A 19,224-nucleotide genomic window follows, 5' to 3' on the forward strand; every position below is an offset into this window, starting at 1 on the left:
TCTCCTGCAACCAAGTCTCACCAATGGCCACCATATCATAATTTCTTGTGTTGAGCTCTGCCCTGAGCTCATCTGCCTTTCCTACAATAATACTTGCTTTGAAATATACGCAGCTCAGAACATTACCCACAGTCATGTGACGGGTCAAAGAACCAGCAGAAATGGAAAACACATTGGAGTCTGGTATTGCTCTAAACTAATAATGTTTATTAGTAACTACGCAATACAGTACTATAAATGTAGGTATATTTGAACAGATTAGCAGTGAGATGTGTGTGTGTGTGGAACTAGGAGCAAAAATAGGCTCTTTCAAACCTGGGGTAAATGGATAGAGTCTTACGATGATAAAGAGAGTTCTGTTCAGTTCGAGGTAGTTATTTGAGTAGCGTTGTAGAGAGAGAGAGAGAGATGATGCCATCGATCTTCCTGTTGTCTTCCGTTTTCTTCCGAAATACCTGTTGTTCTCCGAAGTCCTGTAGAAGTCACCGACTGTGATTATAATAACATGTGACCATTCTTCAGTGATGGAATTATCACCCAGGCGAGGGTGGACACACAAATGATTCCCCACCAGTCACACCTTTTCACACTGCTAGAACCACTGATCTATTTCCCCAAATCGATCCTCCAAAAGCCCCCACCTTCCTGTGGGTGCAACAAAGCTCATTCAGTGTCCGAAACTGTGTGTCTCTGTGTCTCTGTGGACCTGGTTCTTATCTCCACATGATGGACACCAGCTGTCCATCAACCTGCACCAATCTCCTCTCTCTGCAAGAACTTTGCAAGCAGGCAAATGTCCTTGGAAAGGTAAACAACTTGTACAGAAACCATAACATCAATCCTTCGAGCAATTTCTGTCTCTCTCATTGTAATGGACACCTCCCTCTCTCTCTTTCTAACAGCCCAAACAGTGTCCAAAAGCCAGTTTCATTCCCCCGACATTTTAAAGTGATAGACTACAGAAAATATGAAACCTAGGGGTACATAACACTCACACCACACTCAACTTTTTGATTACTGACTTTGTCTGATGTCTGAACAAACTCTGACTCCACAACCTCTCCACGATCTGTTCCTGCACTCTGGTTCTCATCTCCAGCAACTTTAGTTTAACCAGCCCCCACCCCTACCCTGCAGCACAAGCAAACTAGGATATTCGTCCCCCTTCAGTACAGATGCAAACTGTCTGCCATGATAGATGGAGGTTTAACTGCGCCTTTGCAATAGTACAGTTCCCAACAATGATACGTTTCATTTAGTTAGCGACACACAGGCACCAGATGAGGAGCAGCAACCTTAGTGGGGACAAGGAGCCCTCAAACAGCAATCCGACATATTTGACACAGATATGACGTTTGGTAAGAGGTTTCAACTCTCAACTCTTTGTCAGATACCGTAGGTTCTAATTTCTTTGACCATTAGTTTACAGCCGATGCAGGAAGGGTTTAGACGCCAGAGATATAAAGACACCGATTTCTCACTGTGTGGGTCACCAACGACACCTCATGTTGAAAGTTCCTTATTTGCCATTTCCAAAAATCACAACCAAGACATTTTCAAGTTATATTTATTGAACTTGGATCAGTACATTGACAGATACAAAGATTTAATACATTGTGCAGTCCCAGACAAGGTTGAAATCCATTCAAACATGGCAGAAGAAAGTCTGTGAATGTACACACAAACTCAGAGATTTGTGGTGAATCATGTTTGTAGTTTAATTTGGTTCTTGATCTTAATTTCATTCTTAATTATTTTGAAAGGTCCAGATTTTAATCATGTTTTAATCAGCTAAATAATCCTCTCTGATAATTAATAATAATAAAACTAACAAAACTAGGGTTTCGTGGATTGAATCCCACAGTGTTACACACAAGATTTAAAACTATCAGTCAGAACAAGTGAGACATTGACCAGGGTGGGTTTGCTGTGAGATTTATTGATGCTTCGGAACAGGTTGGTTGTGAGCGACTCATGACCCACCACACAGGAGAAAGTGGTGCCGCTCTTCCACTCATCAGGAGAAACCTTCAGCTGACTGGTCATTGTGTTCCAGCCTCTTCTGGGGTCCTTGGTCACCGGCTGGTTCACAAACCCTGTCTTCAGAAGAGTGTCATTGGCCATCCAGGCCACATAGATCTCTGCGGGAGAGAACTTGGTGACCAGACACATCAAGGTCACAGTCTGATCGGTGTCTACCTCATCCGATGAAGGGGGGAGGAGGTAGACGTGAGGACGAGTCAGAACACCCCCTGGAACAGAGAGAATCTCAGTTAGAATGAATCTTCCAATAATTCCCTCCTTACCCGACACATTCTGGTCTTGTACCCACATGAACAATTTCTAAATCTGAGAGACTTCACTTTATCTGAAACTAAAGGCCTTTCCCTTTCTGCTCATCACTGGTATTTGTGGAGTGGAAATCTTGAACCTGCTGCATTTTACAGCTTCCAGCAAGGTTAGTCCATTCAGTTCAATCAATGGGAGTCGCTGAACACAGCAACTCGACAGAAAGTGGGACTCAGCCCCTGGACTTGCATCATCCTGTGCTGTTTGTTCCATCTCCCCTGGAGCAGGGGTGGCAGTCTCAGCTGTGTACGTGTGAGAGGGAGTGAGAACCTGTGGAACTCTTTGCCACAGAAAGCACTTGAAGAATTATCATCTAATATATTCTCGAGTGGATTGTATATACTTCTTCATGTGAATGGCTCAAAGGATATCTGGAGAAAGCAGGAACAGGAATTGAATTTGGATGATCAGCTGAGAACAGACTGAATGGTTGAGCAGATTGAGAGACCCAATGACCTACTCCTGTTCTCATTTTCTATAGTCTGTCACCCTGCTGGATGGTGATAAATATGTCAAATTACTGAGATCGGACTCACACTGAATTCTGTCCACACGTACCTGTGTCCTTCCTGATGGATTTCTTCACCGGTGTTGGCAAACTCTCATCCTCTATCACACACGAGTACTCAGCCCCACTGTTCCACTCTGCAGCAGGGACTGTCAGTCTGCTGGTGATCATGTCTTCAGCTCCGTTGCTGTCTGGACCCACAGTCCTCACCCCATCTTCCCTCTTCCTTCCGTCCACCTGCCAGGTTACACTGAATCCCTGTAAATCACTGTGAACCACCTCACACAGAATGGTGGCTGTCCTCTTTGTCCAGATCTCTTCGAAGGAAGGTTTGCTTAAAGTGACTGAGGGGTGGGTATCTGGACATTCATCTGGGAGAAACGTCACAATTATTATTTCACCATTCCCCAATAGACGAGTTTGTCACTGACAAGACCAGCATTTCTGTTCATCTCTGGTCAATGATTTGCCAGTCCCATCAAGATGAGATGAGACCAATCTACATTGGTGAAGAAAGGAATGTCCCCTATTGAGCAGACAGGGTAAACACCCTGAGGGAACGTAAATGAACAAGATTGGCCCTTACATTGTTTTTGTAGTTTCATGGTCACTTGAACTGTTACCAGCAACTTATTAAAACAAATACAGAAAATAACCAGTATTTCAGATTGTGTCAGTGGAACAGGAGCAAAGTTTCAAGTGAAAATATTTCTGAAAATACACTTCATATTTCAAAATGGGAGTAGCGGAAAGATTTACTTTTTGTCACAAATGCTTAAAAATACCTTTTTTCCTCAAGGTGTAACTAACATTTGCCTCTGCATTGTCGGAATGTTGTGTGTTCAAGCCGCCCTCCAGAGGCTTCTACACATTGTCCAGGCTGACTATTCCCACACAGGAGCAGAGGGAGAGCTGCTCTGCTGGAAATTCAGTCACAACTGAGGCACTAATCGGAGGCTGGGATTATGTTCAAAGGCAGAGGGAGGGAGCATTTTGAAGACAAGTATCAGTGATCTCCAGAGTGCCTGTCCAGTAAAATGATCCAGATTCCCCTCAGGTTATGAAAGTATTTTCTGGGATACACTTATTTCTATGGTGAAAGCCTGGATTATGTTGGTTGAATGCAGAAACAAACAGATGATTGGCCATTTTGCAGTGCCATTTGAGATTAAAAAGATTAAGGCGTTGAAGGTGAAGGTGAATTAGGAATTCGGCTCACTACTCTATGAGGCTTCACTCACCTCAGCACTGAACTGACTCTGCAGCTGTGGCCTGGAGCCATCGGCACTCACCTCAGCACTGAGCCTGGCTCCGTGGCCGTAGCCTGCAGCCATCGGTCTCCTGGACCGGTTGCAGTGCTGAACTGGTGACGTGGCTGTGGATTTACTTTAGGGGACTCTGCGGTTCAGGTTCTGTTGATTGTTTAAATTTTATTGTTTGCACAACTTGAATTTTAGAATTATAGAGTTACACTGCATGGAAACATACCCTTTGGACCAACAAGTCCATTCTGACCAAGATTCCCCATCCAGACTAGTCCCATTTGCCACTGTTTGACCCATATCCTTCTAAACCAGAGGTTCACAAACTGGGGTGCGCAAACCCCTTGGTTCATGGTCGGGGTCCATGTCATAGAAAAAGGTTGGGAGCCCTTCCAATCCATGTACCTGTCCAACTGTTTGTTCATTTTCACACATTGGATGTTTGACTCTGAATTCTATTGTGTTTCTTTGTTTTCTGACTGCCTGCAAGAAGAGAATCTCAAGGTTGTATGTGGTGCACAGACTTTGATGATAAATGTACTTTGTACTTTGAACTTTATCAGTTCCCTCAATTAACTAAGCCAGAACTACACTGTGATTTAGTGTTGACCTTGAATTCATAGCACAATGTAAACAATGTCGATGATGGTGTGAGTACCAGGACCTTACCTGGGACGTTCTTCACTTGCTTCTTGATACTGCTCTTGGAGGGGGGATGATTCACTGTACAGCTGAAGACTGATTCTGTCTTCCACTCCTGTAAACTCACGGTCAGGAAGTGTCTGACACTGAAAGTCCACCCCTGCTCCAGAGCGGTCGGTGTAGCGCTGGTGTTGGAGGTGATCACGGTGCTGCCTTTCTTCCAAATGACATTTATTTGGTCCGGGAAGAATCCAGAGACCACACACTCCAGTGTGGCCGTTTGCCTTTTCTTGGTCTCTTCCTGAGGTGGAGGCAGCAGTCTGACCTTGGGACCTTTTATCTCGACTAGAAGAGACAAGAAAACAGAAATGTCAAACATTTTGACTCAGGTAACTAATGCTGGCCATTTAATCGCTGGACTCTTGCCTACCTTTGGTACTGTTGGTCCGTGCTGACACTCGGGAAGATGAAGGAGATTCCTGAGCAGAGCACTCATACTCTACCCCACTGAACCACTCCTCCACACTGATCTGGAGTTCGCTGAGCACTCTGTATTGCGATCCATCCTTCTCCGCTTGATGGGTGTGAATTCCTTTAGTTTTCTCCTTCCCACCCACGTGCCAAGAGATGTGGATATCTTCGGGATCTGTACAGAGAACCGTGCACTTCACGGTAGCAGTCTTGTCGATCAACATCTCTTCAATGTCGGGACTTTGAATAAAGACTGACAATTCTGTGGATTAGAAATGGAAATGCTCAGAATCTTATGGAGATATTTCTATTGGATGTGTTAGGTCAAGACAGATCATCAGTGCATGACAGCTGCATTTAATGCAAACAGAGTACATAAACACCCAGGACTAAATCACGTGTCTCATATTCCTGATTCAGAAAAGAAAATCAGAGCAAAGGATATGCTAATTAGGTTTTGAATCCCTTTCTAATAACTGTACCAATTGGTTCACTGTGAGACAGAGAAACATACAGATTTCTCAGCAGAGACACAGCTCAGTATATTCTTTGTTTGGAGACTCAGTGCCATTGATCAGTATCAATGAACACTGTGAATCAATGAGAATCTCTTTCTCCACCTGGGCTGAGCCTGGGATTCACTCAGCTTAATAACTTCACATCCTGACATTCCAGTCTTACTGTGGCTGTGCCTCTCCTCATCCCTGCAACCTTCAAAACCCACATAAACTTCGGAAAACATCATATTCTTTCAACTCTGCTCATTCATAAATGAGCACTATTTCTGCTGGTGCCTGTGATTTTAGCGTTCGTGCTTACAATCATTGAAGCCTCTGTCTCTCTTGAAATGAGCAGCCATGGTCAGAGTGCGTTGTTAAGTTGCTGGGCTGATGAACTGGCAAAATGGGTTCAAATCCCAACCTGGTAGATGGGAGTTTAAATTCAATTCATCAATGCTTTTTGGAATAGAAAGATGTGTACGGAGGTATTTGTAGTTTCATTCCCTGTGATAACTTCCGGAGAGAAGTCCCATCTGATCCGGCTGGTCTGTGACTCCAGACCTGCAGCAACACGGCTGAACCTGAATCACCATCAGGAATGAGGCAGCAAGTCCCTCAGTTCCAGAGCGATCAGTGATTGATAGGAAATGATAAATGAATAAAACAGCTCTTTGATCAAGTGTTGGGTCACCTGTCCTCTGGGTTAGTGTTGCTTTTGTGTGAAGTTGTTGAGGCCGTCTCCCAATGCACGATCATCAGTTCACGGACATTGCAGCTCTCTGCACTTTGTGTACACCATTTACACACTTGGTCACCTTCGGGCACATGGGTGTTTTTGTTCTTTGACATTTAGTGTGAAGGCTGATTGTGTTTGTGTCATGGTTGAGTCCTTCAGTGAGACTGTGAGTCAGTGTCTTTGTCTGAAGAAAGAGCAGATGTAACACACACTGTCCAGTCTGACTGGGATGGATCATCTGACAAAGTATGATATGTATTTCTTAACCTTTCCCATTTCAGTAAGATTATGAGCAATTTTCCTTTAAAACAGGAAGTCCATGCGTGCAGTCTAGATGATCATTGTTGTCGTGTAATATCACAAATCTGCAAACCTAGGTGTACACTGAAGGGTCATGGAATTGTGAATCCCAGTTTAATCAGCACTGTGATGTTGTTAAATATGTTTTCTGCAGGTTTCTCAGTTCGGCCCCATATCAGCCTGGTCTTGATGTTCAGCAGTCCCTGGGAAATGGGATCCTCTCATAAAATCTGACCGAGTCACGATCGCTCCCCTTATTGCTGAATGCTGGTGTTATTCCACAAGAAGTATATAATCCTGTCAATGCTTGGGTAATTCTATCAAAACATTCTCCTTTGGACATTCCTTGGGATCACTGAGTTTCCCTTTTGGACTGAATTCAGTGTCCAGCACATGGATCAATGTAACTTTGCAATTGGACAGCAGACTGGGTAGACCCCTGTGTCTTGTCTCACCAATTTGTCTTGTGCCCAACATTATCAAAGGGTCATCCGTCCTTTGACTGAGTCAATTTGGAGTTTCAGTCCCGTTCACCTTCATCACCTCGTGCCTCACAGCCACTGGGTGAAAAACAGGTTCCAGTTCTTGCTGACTGGAGTCAGACAGGAGGGAATCTGGCCAAGGAAACTGGAATTGGGATCTGTGTCGCACTGAAGCAACAATGTACACAAATGAATGACTGTATGGACAACCAGAAACACAAGAGATTCTACAGATGCTGGAAATGTTGAACAACACACACAAAATGCTGGAGGAACACGGGAAGTCAGGCAGCATCTATGCAGGGAAATAAACAGTCGATCTTTCGGGCCGAACAGCTTCACCGGTACTGGAAAGGAAGTGGGCAGAAGCCAGAAAAAGAGGTGAGTAGAGTGGAGAGGAATACATTCTGTCAGATGAGAGGTGAGACCAGGTGAGGGGGAAAGGGTGTGAATGGGGAGGGGGTATGAAGTAAGAAGCTGGTGGGGGGTAAGTGGAAGAGATAAATGGCTGAAGCAGAAGGAATCTGACAGGACAGTGCACCATGGAGGAAAGTGTTCAAGAGGAGGGGAACCAAATGTAGATGATGGGCAGATGAGGAGAAGTGATAGAATGAGGCGGTATCTAATATGGTGATTAGAAAAAAAGGGGAATAAAGAACCGGGGTAAATTACTGGAGGTTGCAGAAATTAGAACTCAAGCTATCAGATTGCCAGATATCTGGATGGAATATGAGGTGTTGCTACTCCAACCTGACTTTGGCCTCACCAGGGCAGTAGAGGAGACCATGGACAGAGATGTCAGAATGGGAATGGGAAGTCAAATTGAAAATGGTGGCCTTCAGGATAGTAGAAAGTCGAACAGAAATGTGATTGGAGAGGTAGTCAGTTTGAATAATGGGTTTTCTTCTCTCTCTGTTAAATTTCCAACCCAATGGATACCAGGGGCAGGTCTGGAATCCAGTAAGTGGATTGTAATGAAATCAATGACGAATTGTATACACAGCCAATCACTTTATTTCACAGTTTCCTGCTGAACAATGATACTGTCGGGTTGAACCATCTGAGAATGTTGCATTGATATTACTCTGGTAAAAGAACCTTGGCACAGGCTTCAAAAAACAGCTGGGACAGTTTCCACCTGAAAATGGAACATTCATAGATTTAAGTGTTAGATATTTTCAGCTCTTTTCCCATGCTTGGAAAAAGGGAGCCCCACATATTCCCACTCTCTATCCTCTGTATATCGCATCCTATTGGGATGAGGTTGTGTCAGCCATGATAAATGCATGTGCTCTCTGAACCTGGTCAAGGATCTGAGGACACAAGGTCAGAACATTCACTCGAGGATTGGGCATCAATTCAAAAATAATCCAGGCACCTACATTTCAGTGAATGGACAATCGACAGAAGAGCCTCTCAGGAAACACTGGAAACAAAGTCTGGGGACTGAAGCAAATACAAAATTGCAGAGATATTTTTTGAGGAACTAACACTGAGAAGACAGTGAAAAGGGGAAAGGGAGATTTTCTCCAGATTCTAAAGCATGAGATGTGAGCTTTGCTCACTAACTTATTTTCAATATAACTACAAACAGAGACAACTAAAACAATTGAAACACAATGGACAGGTGACCCTAATCTTACACCTTTCCTGCCCAGTAGATGGGGTTAAAGCTGCTGGTGATATGAGTTGATTCAAAGTGCAAAGATCATCTGTACATCACTCAGCAAGATTGACAGGAGGGACAGGAATTGTGTGGGAGTATCAGTGAGCTAGTTTAGTGCTGTGTTAATTCATTTTTCTTCAGACATTACTCACCCTCTTGATACGTCATGTTGACCTGACCACTGAAACCGGAAAGTGCGTGCTTCACTTTACAAGTATATTGGTGTTTCTTGGTCCATTCCTGCACAGGCACTGTCAGGTAAGTAATTGTTTCAAATGTACCATTAGATCTCTGAGTAGAAGGGAGAACGATGCCTTCTTGGGCAGATCCAGCTTTTTTCCAGGATACTTCAATGTCGTCGGGAGAGAATCCAGATATCACACAGCCTAGGACAGCATTTGCTTGACTGTGGATCACCTCCCGGGATGGAACAAGGGAGCTGAGCTTCGGAGCTGGAACACATTTAATATCTGTCAGTACATGATTGCTTTGCCCATGTTTTTGACTTCATTCCCCCTCATCATGGGCTAGATCCCCAGTTCCAGCCCTCTCAAGAATGGTGTTAATTTACAGCTGATCTGATGATCTGATGGCTCACACCAGTGAGTGAGAGGGCTGGGTGTATCACTTGGGCCTCCCAGCAGTGTGTCCCACTATGCTATGATAATGCAGAGAGGTGGGTCATGGGGTTGAGGTGCAGACCTGCCGTGATCTAATTGTTTAATGGAGAATGACTGATACCAGCTCCTGTGAGCAGGAGTACATGGTGTGGTACTGTTTCCACTGGTGAGTTTGGGAAACACAATTTTAGGTTCAATGGGAAAGAAGAACAGATGGACAGGAGGGAATTATTTTGTAGTAACTGCAAAGGCTGGTTCAGATCTGTGAGAAGATGGTTAAAGAAGGGCAGTGGGGTGGATTCCTTCATCACATTCACAAGTGATTGCTTTTACCAAAAGAGGGGGCAGCTGCAGGGTGGAGGGGAAAGTGCAGGAGTAGTGGGGTAAAGTTTAAATTGTTGTTCTGTGTGCAGGGGTACGATGGGCCAGCGGTCTCTGTATGTGTACAGGAGCTGCTCTGTAGGGAGGGTTTAGTGGGAGGGGCTGGTGGAGAGGCTCCTGAAATTAGACAATGGAGCAGATACAATGGAGGCAGATCCTGATACCCAGTTTCGCACTCAAATTGACTTTCATACGTTTCTCACTGCCATTGTAAGAGCAGAATAAAGGAGTTAGTTGCCATGCTCCTACATTATCTGACAAAGCTTCCTACTCCAGATTTATGTTCTGACATCATTGCAGCTTTAAATATAAATTATTTCTGATACTAACGTTGAGGTTGAGGTTTCTGCCACTCCGCTGTCTTAATCTCGTTTGGCTTGTACCCTGCCTTGCAGTAGTAGACTTTATTCTTCCAGTCCGCCGCAGAGACTTCGAGCAAGCTGCTCATCGTGTACTTTGAATTTTGCCCCAACACCGCTGGGTACTTCTTGATTCCTGTGGTGATGTCCCCACTGTTAGTGGACCATGTCTGACTGATGCTCTCAGGCTGATAGTCCTTGACCAGACAGAGGAGCCTGATGCCTTGGTCAGATTCTCTGTTGCAGGAAGGTATGATGTAGACTGATGGCAAAGACTTGATCTCTGAAATAGAAAGAAATTCACAGATGGTTCCCTGAATAAATGCATTACCGACAGAGAAAGGAGACATTATAGAAAGCAGTAATTCTCAAAATTATTCACCCCATCAAACAAAGCCGATATCACTTTAACACTCAGCTGTGAGTCTGTGTCACTGAGGTAGGAGGGTGTGGATCAATCCCACAGTGGCAACTTGGACACACAGTCCAGGCCAACACTTCAGTGCAGGACTGAGGCAGTGACCCAATGTCCGCTTGGTGGGATTTCAGTCAAAATACCAAAGTGACAATCTGTCTCTCATCCAAATACAATTCCTGATTCTGAAAAGTCTGTTAGCCCCTGATCAGCAGAGTTTACAGAAGAAGTAAGATCTAGAAGTAACTTATTTGAATAATTCTGATCAGTTCAGTGTTGCTGTTGATGAGAGGAGTGATTGGTGTGGATATAGTGGTACCTGGTCTCCAGCACCATGTGTGCAATATAGTGGAGGTTGGGAAATGGACCCTGCTTCTGAAATTCAACTCAACAGGCTACATGATACAGCTGACACTGCCTCACATATTTACCGTGTGTGACTGAGCAAGAATTTCAACCCCACTGAGCCTGTGGAAACTACTGAGTAACCGGGAGGGAATGGTAACTTGCATCAGAAGGGACAGAGGAACTGTGGAAATATATTAGTCCAGACTCTGTGGAGAAGTGTCAGCCAACACATGAGATTCCTGGGCAGATGGAGAAATCTCAAAATGTTGTTAGATGTAGGTGATATTCTCACTGAACGACCAGCCCAGAGAGTCCTGTGAGGAAATGCGGGTGGTGTCAATTCCCAGCCACTTAAGGTGCAAAATACACTTGAAAGCACTGGTTCTCAATTCAATTCACTGGAAAATGAGATGTGTTGACTTACCAAGGTAGGTAAAAGCGTCAAGATCAATTAATTAATTGACCAGTTGACAGCTTTGAGAGGTGGATATGTTGAGGAGATGTGGTTTGACCGGTTGTCGGAATTACCTTGGACAGTGTTGTCGATGGGGTTTGTTCTGACCCACCAAAGTGACATCATTTACCTCATGATTGACTCTGTCAGTGACAGATTGTTGCTGGTGGATGAGGTTAAAATCACCCAAAAAGACTGTGAACACAGCAGAACATGCAGGAACTCTGGGAGTAGGAGACTAGTGGGAGAGTATGTGTCAGACAGTGTGAATTACAGAAGATGAGGACTTTGTTGTCCAACAGTAAGATGGTCAACAGACACACACAGGCTTCAGATTGATTCTGCTATCGAAAGGGCAGTAAACTCAACATTAGGAGGAGAAGTGGAGTGGTGGGAAGGTTCCGATTTCAATCAGGAGCAAAATAATGAGATATTCAGTTCACAGTATTCACTCCGGGACAAAGACCATAAAATATTGAAATCTGGGTTTCAAATAGAATAAATACAAGTAAATAAATATAACAAGTAAATAGGAATCAATATAATTTGACTGGTCAATAATGACAGCTGCATTGTTTAGAACCATTTCCAGGTGACTCTGGGGACTGTGAACTCAGAACATTTGCCTTCCTGAGCAAACACAGTTGATTCAGGTTGACAGGACAGGCAGAACAGAGAAATGGTCCCTTTCTCATTCCTTTCAGACTGAGCCTGAAACAACCAGTGAAATGTTGATGTCAGACTCCCTACCGGGGACACAACTTCTGTGAAACAGAGGAACAAGCTGACCTATGCTGTGGGTGAAGTGTCACAGGAGAGAAAGCACAGGGCACGGTGCCAACTGGACCATGTCCACACAGACCAGGCTGAATTGTGCTGGTTCTAACCTGCTGGGACTCTCCCCACACTGCTACACAGGGAAAGGTGGGACGCCGCTGGGTTTCTGGATGCTATAGGCTTGTGGTGAGGTGTATCATGGGCGTCAGCTTTCAATAGCCTAAATCAGCACCCTGCTGGGACTCTGGGTCCAGAACACTCTGACACTTGGTGCTTGGAAGTAGGTACAGAGGAGATGCCAGGGGTATTTTTTTACACAGAGAGTAGTGATTGCATGGAATGGACTGCCAGCAATGGTAGTGGAGGCAGATATGATAGGGTCTTTTCAGAGACTCCTGGATAGGTACATGGAGCTTAGAAAAATAGAAGGCTATGGCTAACCCAAGGCAATTTTTAAAGTAAGTACATGTTCGGCACAGCATTGTGGTGTATTGTGCTGTAGGTTTTCTATGTTTCTGTGCTTGGTAATTGTGGGGAAGGGATTGTCTTGTGTCAATTCTGTCATGTAATTTAACAGATTTGAAATGTCTGGGAAACATTAAAGTTGATGTAACTTCCTGTGGCAACAATTAATTTAGCATATCTTGCTTAAAATTATACATCTGAAATGCACTAAACTATAATAATCTGCCAGAAATCATTCCTGACTAAATCCCTTCCCAAGGCTCAGAATCCCCAGTCAGATGAATGGGGAATGTGATCCTTTGTCAAGTCCAGCCTGTGAGGGAAATGTGGAGGTGGATTTCCCAGTGTTACCCTGGGAATTCCAGCAGGACCTGGTGTCATGTGGTAGAGTGTGGTAACAACTCTGAAGGCATCTGTCACTCAGTAAATCCCGGGGTACAGTAGTCTGTGGAACTCTGAGACTGACTCCAGTGTAAGTGGCTGAACACTGGTGATTCCCTTTGGAATTGCCAGCCACAGCCAGCAACATTTCACCCACACTGTCCTCAGCCTCCCAGGTACACAGCAGCTCAAGAACGGGCTGGTCAGCTGAGGTCTGAGGAACCTCACTGCTCTTTGTCGACGTTAACCCCTGAAAACAACAGAATTGCTGGACCAAGCATCTGGGACCATTTGGACGACCTACAACCAAATAGTGTCTGTCTATTCATCTACGGCACAATCAAGATCCAGATGAGGAATTCGCAGTGGTGGGGAGCTTTAGGAATTGCTGGCTAAAAGTGACCATTCCCTTTCAACAAAACACAGACTAGATTGTCATGTTGTAGTTCAGTTTGTGGGAACAAGATGTAGACAAGTTGCAGATTTAGTCCCCCATATGAAGTGACACACTGCAGAAGTACTTGCTGGGTTGGGAAAGGCTCTGGGATGTTCTAGAGTTGCAGAAGTCAATGAAAAACACTTGTTTTCATCAAAATAAATCCAGTAAAATAAAACTGGAAGCAGCATAGTTGGAAGAAATCAGACTGACAGAGTCTGGTGAAGGGTCACTGATGTGAAACATTAACTCTGTTTCTCACCCCACAGATGTTCCCTGAGCTGCTCAGTGTTGGCAGTGCAGGAGGCACAATAATGTCAGTTGGTGAGATTTGCAGCTGAGGATCTTTTACATCCCGGGACCAGCAGGTGGTAAGTACAGTTCTGTCTGGATCAGTGTACTCTGGGTCTTTAGAAAAACACCCATCAAACTGACAGCAGGGTGCTGGGTGAAGAGGGGAACTGGATCTGGGTGGGTCACAGGGTGCTGGGGTGAAGAGGGGAACTGGATCTGGGTGGGTCACAGGGTGCTGGGGTGAAGAGGGGAACTGGATCTGGCTGGATCAGCTCAGAAGAAATTTTCAATTAATGACACTTGAGTATTTGTACAAAATGATTGATGTTGAATCAGTAGATCGGGGGAGACAGTCTGATTTTAGTCTGTATTGCAGTAAGTGGATAGAACATTGGGTAGTATGAACAACAGATGGGAATTTTATTTATTCATCCTTTGGGATCTGGGCTTTGCCCGTAAATTACACATCTGAACTGCCATTCAGAGGGCATTTGGAGACAAACACATTGATGGGTCAGGAGTCATAAATAGGCTCGAAGGGTAAGGATGAGAGATCTCCTTCCCCGAGGGGCATCAGTAAAACTGAAGGGTCATCATTACTAATGACTGGATTTAAAAACAATACCAATTATTAAGATGTTGTAAATCTGACCACAGATCCAAATCTGCTGCAGATTATGGTGAACTGACTCATCACTCCGAATCCAACCTTGTGCCTGTCCATTGGATCACTGTGTCCACGGTGCCCTGGACAATATTTCTCCTTCAATAACATCACCAGAACAGACTGTCTGATCGTTCTCACCTTGCAGTTTGTGGATTCTGCTGTGTGCAGAGTGGCTCCACATTCCCGACTCTAAAACAGGGCTGTACTTTGAAACTACTTCATTGCCTGTGAAGAGCTCGGGGACACCATGAAAGGTGCTCTGTAAATGTCAGCACTTTCTCTCACAACCACTTTTACTGAATCACCAGCAACACTGGTTAACGTGGGAAACCTTTTCTTAAGCAAACCCAGTCGGGGGATGGAGAAGGGCAAGAAATTAGAGCAGTTGCTCTGTCTGTGCACTGAGAATAAGCAGTTCATTTGAACAGTAAAGTTCAACTCGTGTCCGGTGAGTGTGTGATGGGACAGGTTGGGGGAAGGTTCACTCTGTGTCTAACCTCTGCTGCCTCCGCCCTGGGAGGGATGGGACAGTACAGAAGGATCTTTGTATCTAATCTGTGGCTGCCAGGATAGCACATGGGAGCTGTAATCTGCATTTAACTCATGCTCTGTGTACTCTGGGGTGATTGTTGGAATCCCTTTGCGGAAGGATTTCCCAGATTTACAAGATAAATACTGATTCCATTGAATGACAGAGCAGAGAGTGAGGCCATTCATCCGATAGTGTCTGTGCTTCCCTTTAGCTGAGCAAACCCAATAAACCCATTGGTCTCTCTGCTCTTCCCTGTATCCCTACAAAAGGCGGATTTCGTCCTGTTCCCTCTCTACACTCGCTGTTGGCCACCACCATCATTCAGGCAGTGTGTTCCAGATCACAAACGTTCATCAAGAAACCATGACTTAAATGCTCCCCTATTACACATTATTGACTTGAACGCTTCCCTCCCCACCCCCCTCCCACCAATGCAAGGCTGCCTGGAATGTGTGAAGGAATTGTGATTTCAATTCCCTGCCTTACCCTCCTGCACCACTTCCTCGCTGCCTTCCCAACTCCCCCACCGTAGCCCACCTCCTCACCCATCAGGGAATAAAACTAAAACCTTAATCCCGTCAATTAATCCTGGGATATCGCCGATTCTTTTGCTGTATCCCGGGACGGACCTCACACCGGACATTACATGATGGGACTGACACCCACCTGTACCCTGGGGATATTGAGCCATCAACCAGATCATACATGTGTAACCATTCCCTCAGATTATGTCTCAATCCCATTACCTTCAACATGAAAGCAGCCGACAGTAAAACCCGATCCCAATAACTTGACACTGAACAGATCCATTGTTGTCACTGACAGGGAACGAGTTCAACTGCACTGAAACGCTCAGCCCCTGAACGTGGCTTCAGTTGGTGCTGAGGATCAGAAGCCAGACTTGAACCAAACACTGAGCTCACTCAGCACAACCGGCCGGTGTCAAGGCACAGTCTGGTGACAAGATCCGACCCCATTCCCCTGAGCCTGTTCCCGGTCTGTGGACAGTTCACTGGTGGGGTGGGGTATGTACCCTTGTACTGTTACTGGGCTCTAGAGAAACCCGCCGGTTCGGGGAGATGCATGTACTCTCTCTAAATATCTCACTGATTTCAGTTAAATCACAGAATTCGCCAAAACCGTAAATAAATAAAATTCTAGTGCGTGAAGATACAATTGAGAAGTTGGTCTTACCTGAAGTCACTGTCAGCGAGGTTCCTCCGCCCCAGTAGTCAAGATAGTCACAGTGCTCCGTCTCCCCATTCACCCAGTGCAGTAACTTCACTTGCCCGTCACATCCAATAATCTCAGCAAAATGTCAACATGATCCCTGTTCGGACCGGGAGCAGCCGCTTCCTGGATTTCCATCTCAAACTCCGTCCTTGTCTCTTCATGGCGTGTCAATAAAACAGGCATTTTCACAGTTTCCCTGTTTGCGGGCAACAGCTCCCACCATCCCCCCGAATCAGTGTCGTATCCATTTAGGCTTTTAATTGTCCAGAAATGGATATTTGCGCCCAGCAGTCCGAGTCAGGCTTCGGGGATTTCACTCTGGGAAGCAGCAATGCGGAATCCGTGGAGACAGACTGCGCTGCAGACGCTCCTTTGTCGGGACCAGTTTCTGTTCAGCTCCCCGTCACCGTGCTCCATAGTCACAGCGCTTCACCGCAGGTCACAAACCGCCTTCATCACATCCAGCCCGAAATCCAGTGGATCCCAGAGCCGGCCGGCGGATTTATTAAACCCTCCCTCTGTGTCCGGGTGTCCCACACTGCGGGTCTCAATCTCGGCCATCCCAGTCCTGAAGTGGAGATGATATAACCCACCGGGACCTTTCACTGGGCTTCCACTGACAGCTCCTCCTCGGTGGCTCCGTTCATTTCCAGACACATGTCCAGTGGAACTTATTCCGACTCCCAGATTATGCACTCGGGATCTGATTTATATCCACGGATCCCGGGGTAAAGGCTGGTGGACGCGCCCGAAGAGCCGAATTTAAATTTTTGTTGCGGTAGGTTTGTGTATGGAGGGAGCCGCCATCTCTCACACTGTGCCACCCCATAGTAGTCACAGTGATACACCGCCGTACGATAACCTCCGCCCCTCTCACTGTCTCCCAGCACAAGTCACTCCTCAGCCAAACCCCACTGGAACACCAAAGTGTCTCTGATCATTAATGTTCCTCATAGCCCGACCATTTACTGTCACGTGTGGACGAAGGACCGACACCTGACCAGGTCGATTGGTGACCCCATTCCCACTCACGGCGCTTGGCTCCGAGCTGCCCTCTGAAGTGATCCGCTGAGCCCCTCGGCCCATCCATCCAGCATCTCTTCTCGGGAATCCCCGCTGACAACCCGCCTTCCATTGCGTGGACGAGCGGATGTGGCCCAGAACGACCGGGATGCAGCTGTGGCGATCACTGCTGCCCTTTCCCTCAGCGCCCGAAGGGCAGGCGCTCTCGCTGGGTTTTTGTCCCGGTCCAGTCCTGGTCTCTCTCACTGTGTCTCTCGCACAGTAATAGGTGGCCGTGTCGTCCAGTCTCAGGCTGTTCATTTGCAGATAAAAGTTGCTGCTGTCCTTGGAAGCGGTGAACCGGCTCTGGACTCCAGGCGCGTAATACTTGCTACTGTCAGTATAATGCGCTACCAGCCACTCCAGCCCTTTCCCGGGGACCTGTTTCACCCAGCTCATGTAGTCGCTGTTGACATCGAACCCACTGACCGCACAGGACAGTCTGTGGGACTGTCCGGGCTTTACCACCGCTGACTTGGGCTGTGTCAGCACGATGTCGGACCGCACGCCTGTCAATAAAAAAGAGCAGAAATTAATAAAATGTTCCACGGGCAGAGATTCACAAAGCCTCCGAGAAACAGCCGGTCCCGGGTGGACGACAAGCCGCGGGACACCCACCTGCCAGACAAGACAGGAGGAGACAGAGATAAGGAACGACCCCCATCGCCCTGAACACTGAGCCGGACTTGGACACTGTTGAGATCGGCGGCTTCAGCTCAGGCCGGCTTTGTCCGGAGCCGCAGTGAGCGCTGTTTAAATAGGGACGTGGGCTGTGAGTGAGAGAGGGAGCCGCGGTTTGAACAGGCTCTCACACACTGAAACCAGAGGCGCAGCTTCCTGTCCCCGCCCACAGCAGCGATTTCAATTCCCCAAAAGACGTTTCTCTCTGCAACAGGCGGCGGGTCAGCGGCAGTGACCAGATCCGGATTAAAGATCTGTCACACTCTGATCGATTCATCAATTTCAGCGATGAACAGTTTGTGTAAACTGAAACACACAGAGTCCCAGCGACAGGGACTGAGAGACACCAGTCAATGGTCAGATATTCTCCATAGAGACACAGTCTGAGACTGTCTTTGCAGGAAAATGTATTAAGAAACAAAAAGATTTACTACACCATCTTCTGACTGCAGCCACACCACAAGAATCAATGTTAAACAGAGATTCCTGGTAGAAATGGGTGGAATTTACACTTTTAAGACGTTTTCTTCTTCAGGGACCTGGTACCATGAATTTCAGTGCCAAGCCCTGCAGGGAACTTAGGAGTGGAAGCCACACAACAGGAGAAGTCATTGTTGCTAGTAACAGGATGCTCCCCAGTAGGTTGTCAGACAAGCGATGCAGAACGATCTGTATTGAAAGGAAACTGACGGGGAGGGGAATGCATCCAAGGTGGAGATCAGCAAGGTGGCTAATTCTGTTTACCCATCCTGGGTACGGAAATACTGAGTGTCCCAAATCCTGCATCCTCTGTAAAGTATAAACTGCACTGACTGAATTACTAATCAAACCAAAGCTCCCCCCTCTCGGGCTGATTTGCCACCACTCAGCAGCTTTCATGACTCCATGGCAAACCAGAGCAGTTTCTGCACTCAATGAAGTGCCTTTCGAAGTAGAGTCTCTGTTGTCCCAAAGGGAAGGTGGAACCTGAATTACACAGAGCAAACCTCTCTGAAACAGCATTGATGTATAAAGAGAACTGACCTTCTGTGATGCTGGTTGAAGGATCAATTTTGGGACAGATAGTGGAGAACTTTCCAAACCTTTTATGTCCACCTGATAACAACAACCCCATCATGGCACCAACCAAAATGGTGTTTCTTTTTCCTTCAAGATGACCACAACCTTGCTGTAGGGTTTGGAGGCTTGAGTGCCTCAGTGACC

The 19,224-nt window shown here is 46.1% G+C and overlaps 1 protein-coding gene and 1 gene segment (V, D, J or C); both read right to left on the reverse strand.

The window, feature by feature from the left end:
• Positions 1-1,551: 1,551 nt before the first annotated feature.
• Positions 1,552-16,382, reverse strand: LOC140716631 (Ig heavy chain C region-like). The segment is given in 7 exon segments: positions 1,552-2,252; positions 2,908-3,228; positions 4,789-5,106; positions 5,192-5,494; positions 9,069-9,368; positions 10,248-10,559; positions 16,240-16,382. Coding segments are annotated over 6 exon segments (1,746 nt in total).
• A 796-nt stretch (positions 16,383-17,178) lies between these two features.
• Positions 17,179-18,097, reverse strand: LOC140716304 (uncharacterized). The gene is made up of 2 exons (XM_073028898.1): positions 17,959-18,097; positions 17,179-17,849 (listed from the first exon to the last, which is right to left on the reverse strand). The coding sequence occupies exons 1-2, from the start codon at positions 18,002-18,004 to the stop codon at positions 17,179-17,181; spliced, it is 717 nt and encodes a 238-aa protein (XP_072884999.1). The 5' UTR covers positions 18,005-18,097.
• Between the last annotated feature and the right edge of the window lie 1,127 nt (positions 18,098-19,224).

This window comes from Hemitrygon akajei, chromosome 25 (genome assembly GCF_048418815.1).
Source record: "Hemitrygon akajei chromosome 25, sHemAka1.3, whole genome shotgun sequence".
Classification (NCBI taxonomy): Eukaryota; Metazoa; Chordata; class Chondrichthyes; order Myliobatiformes; family Dasyatidae; genus Hemitrygon; species Hemitrygon akajei.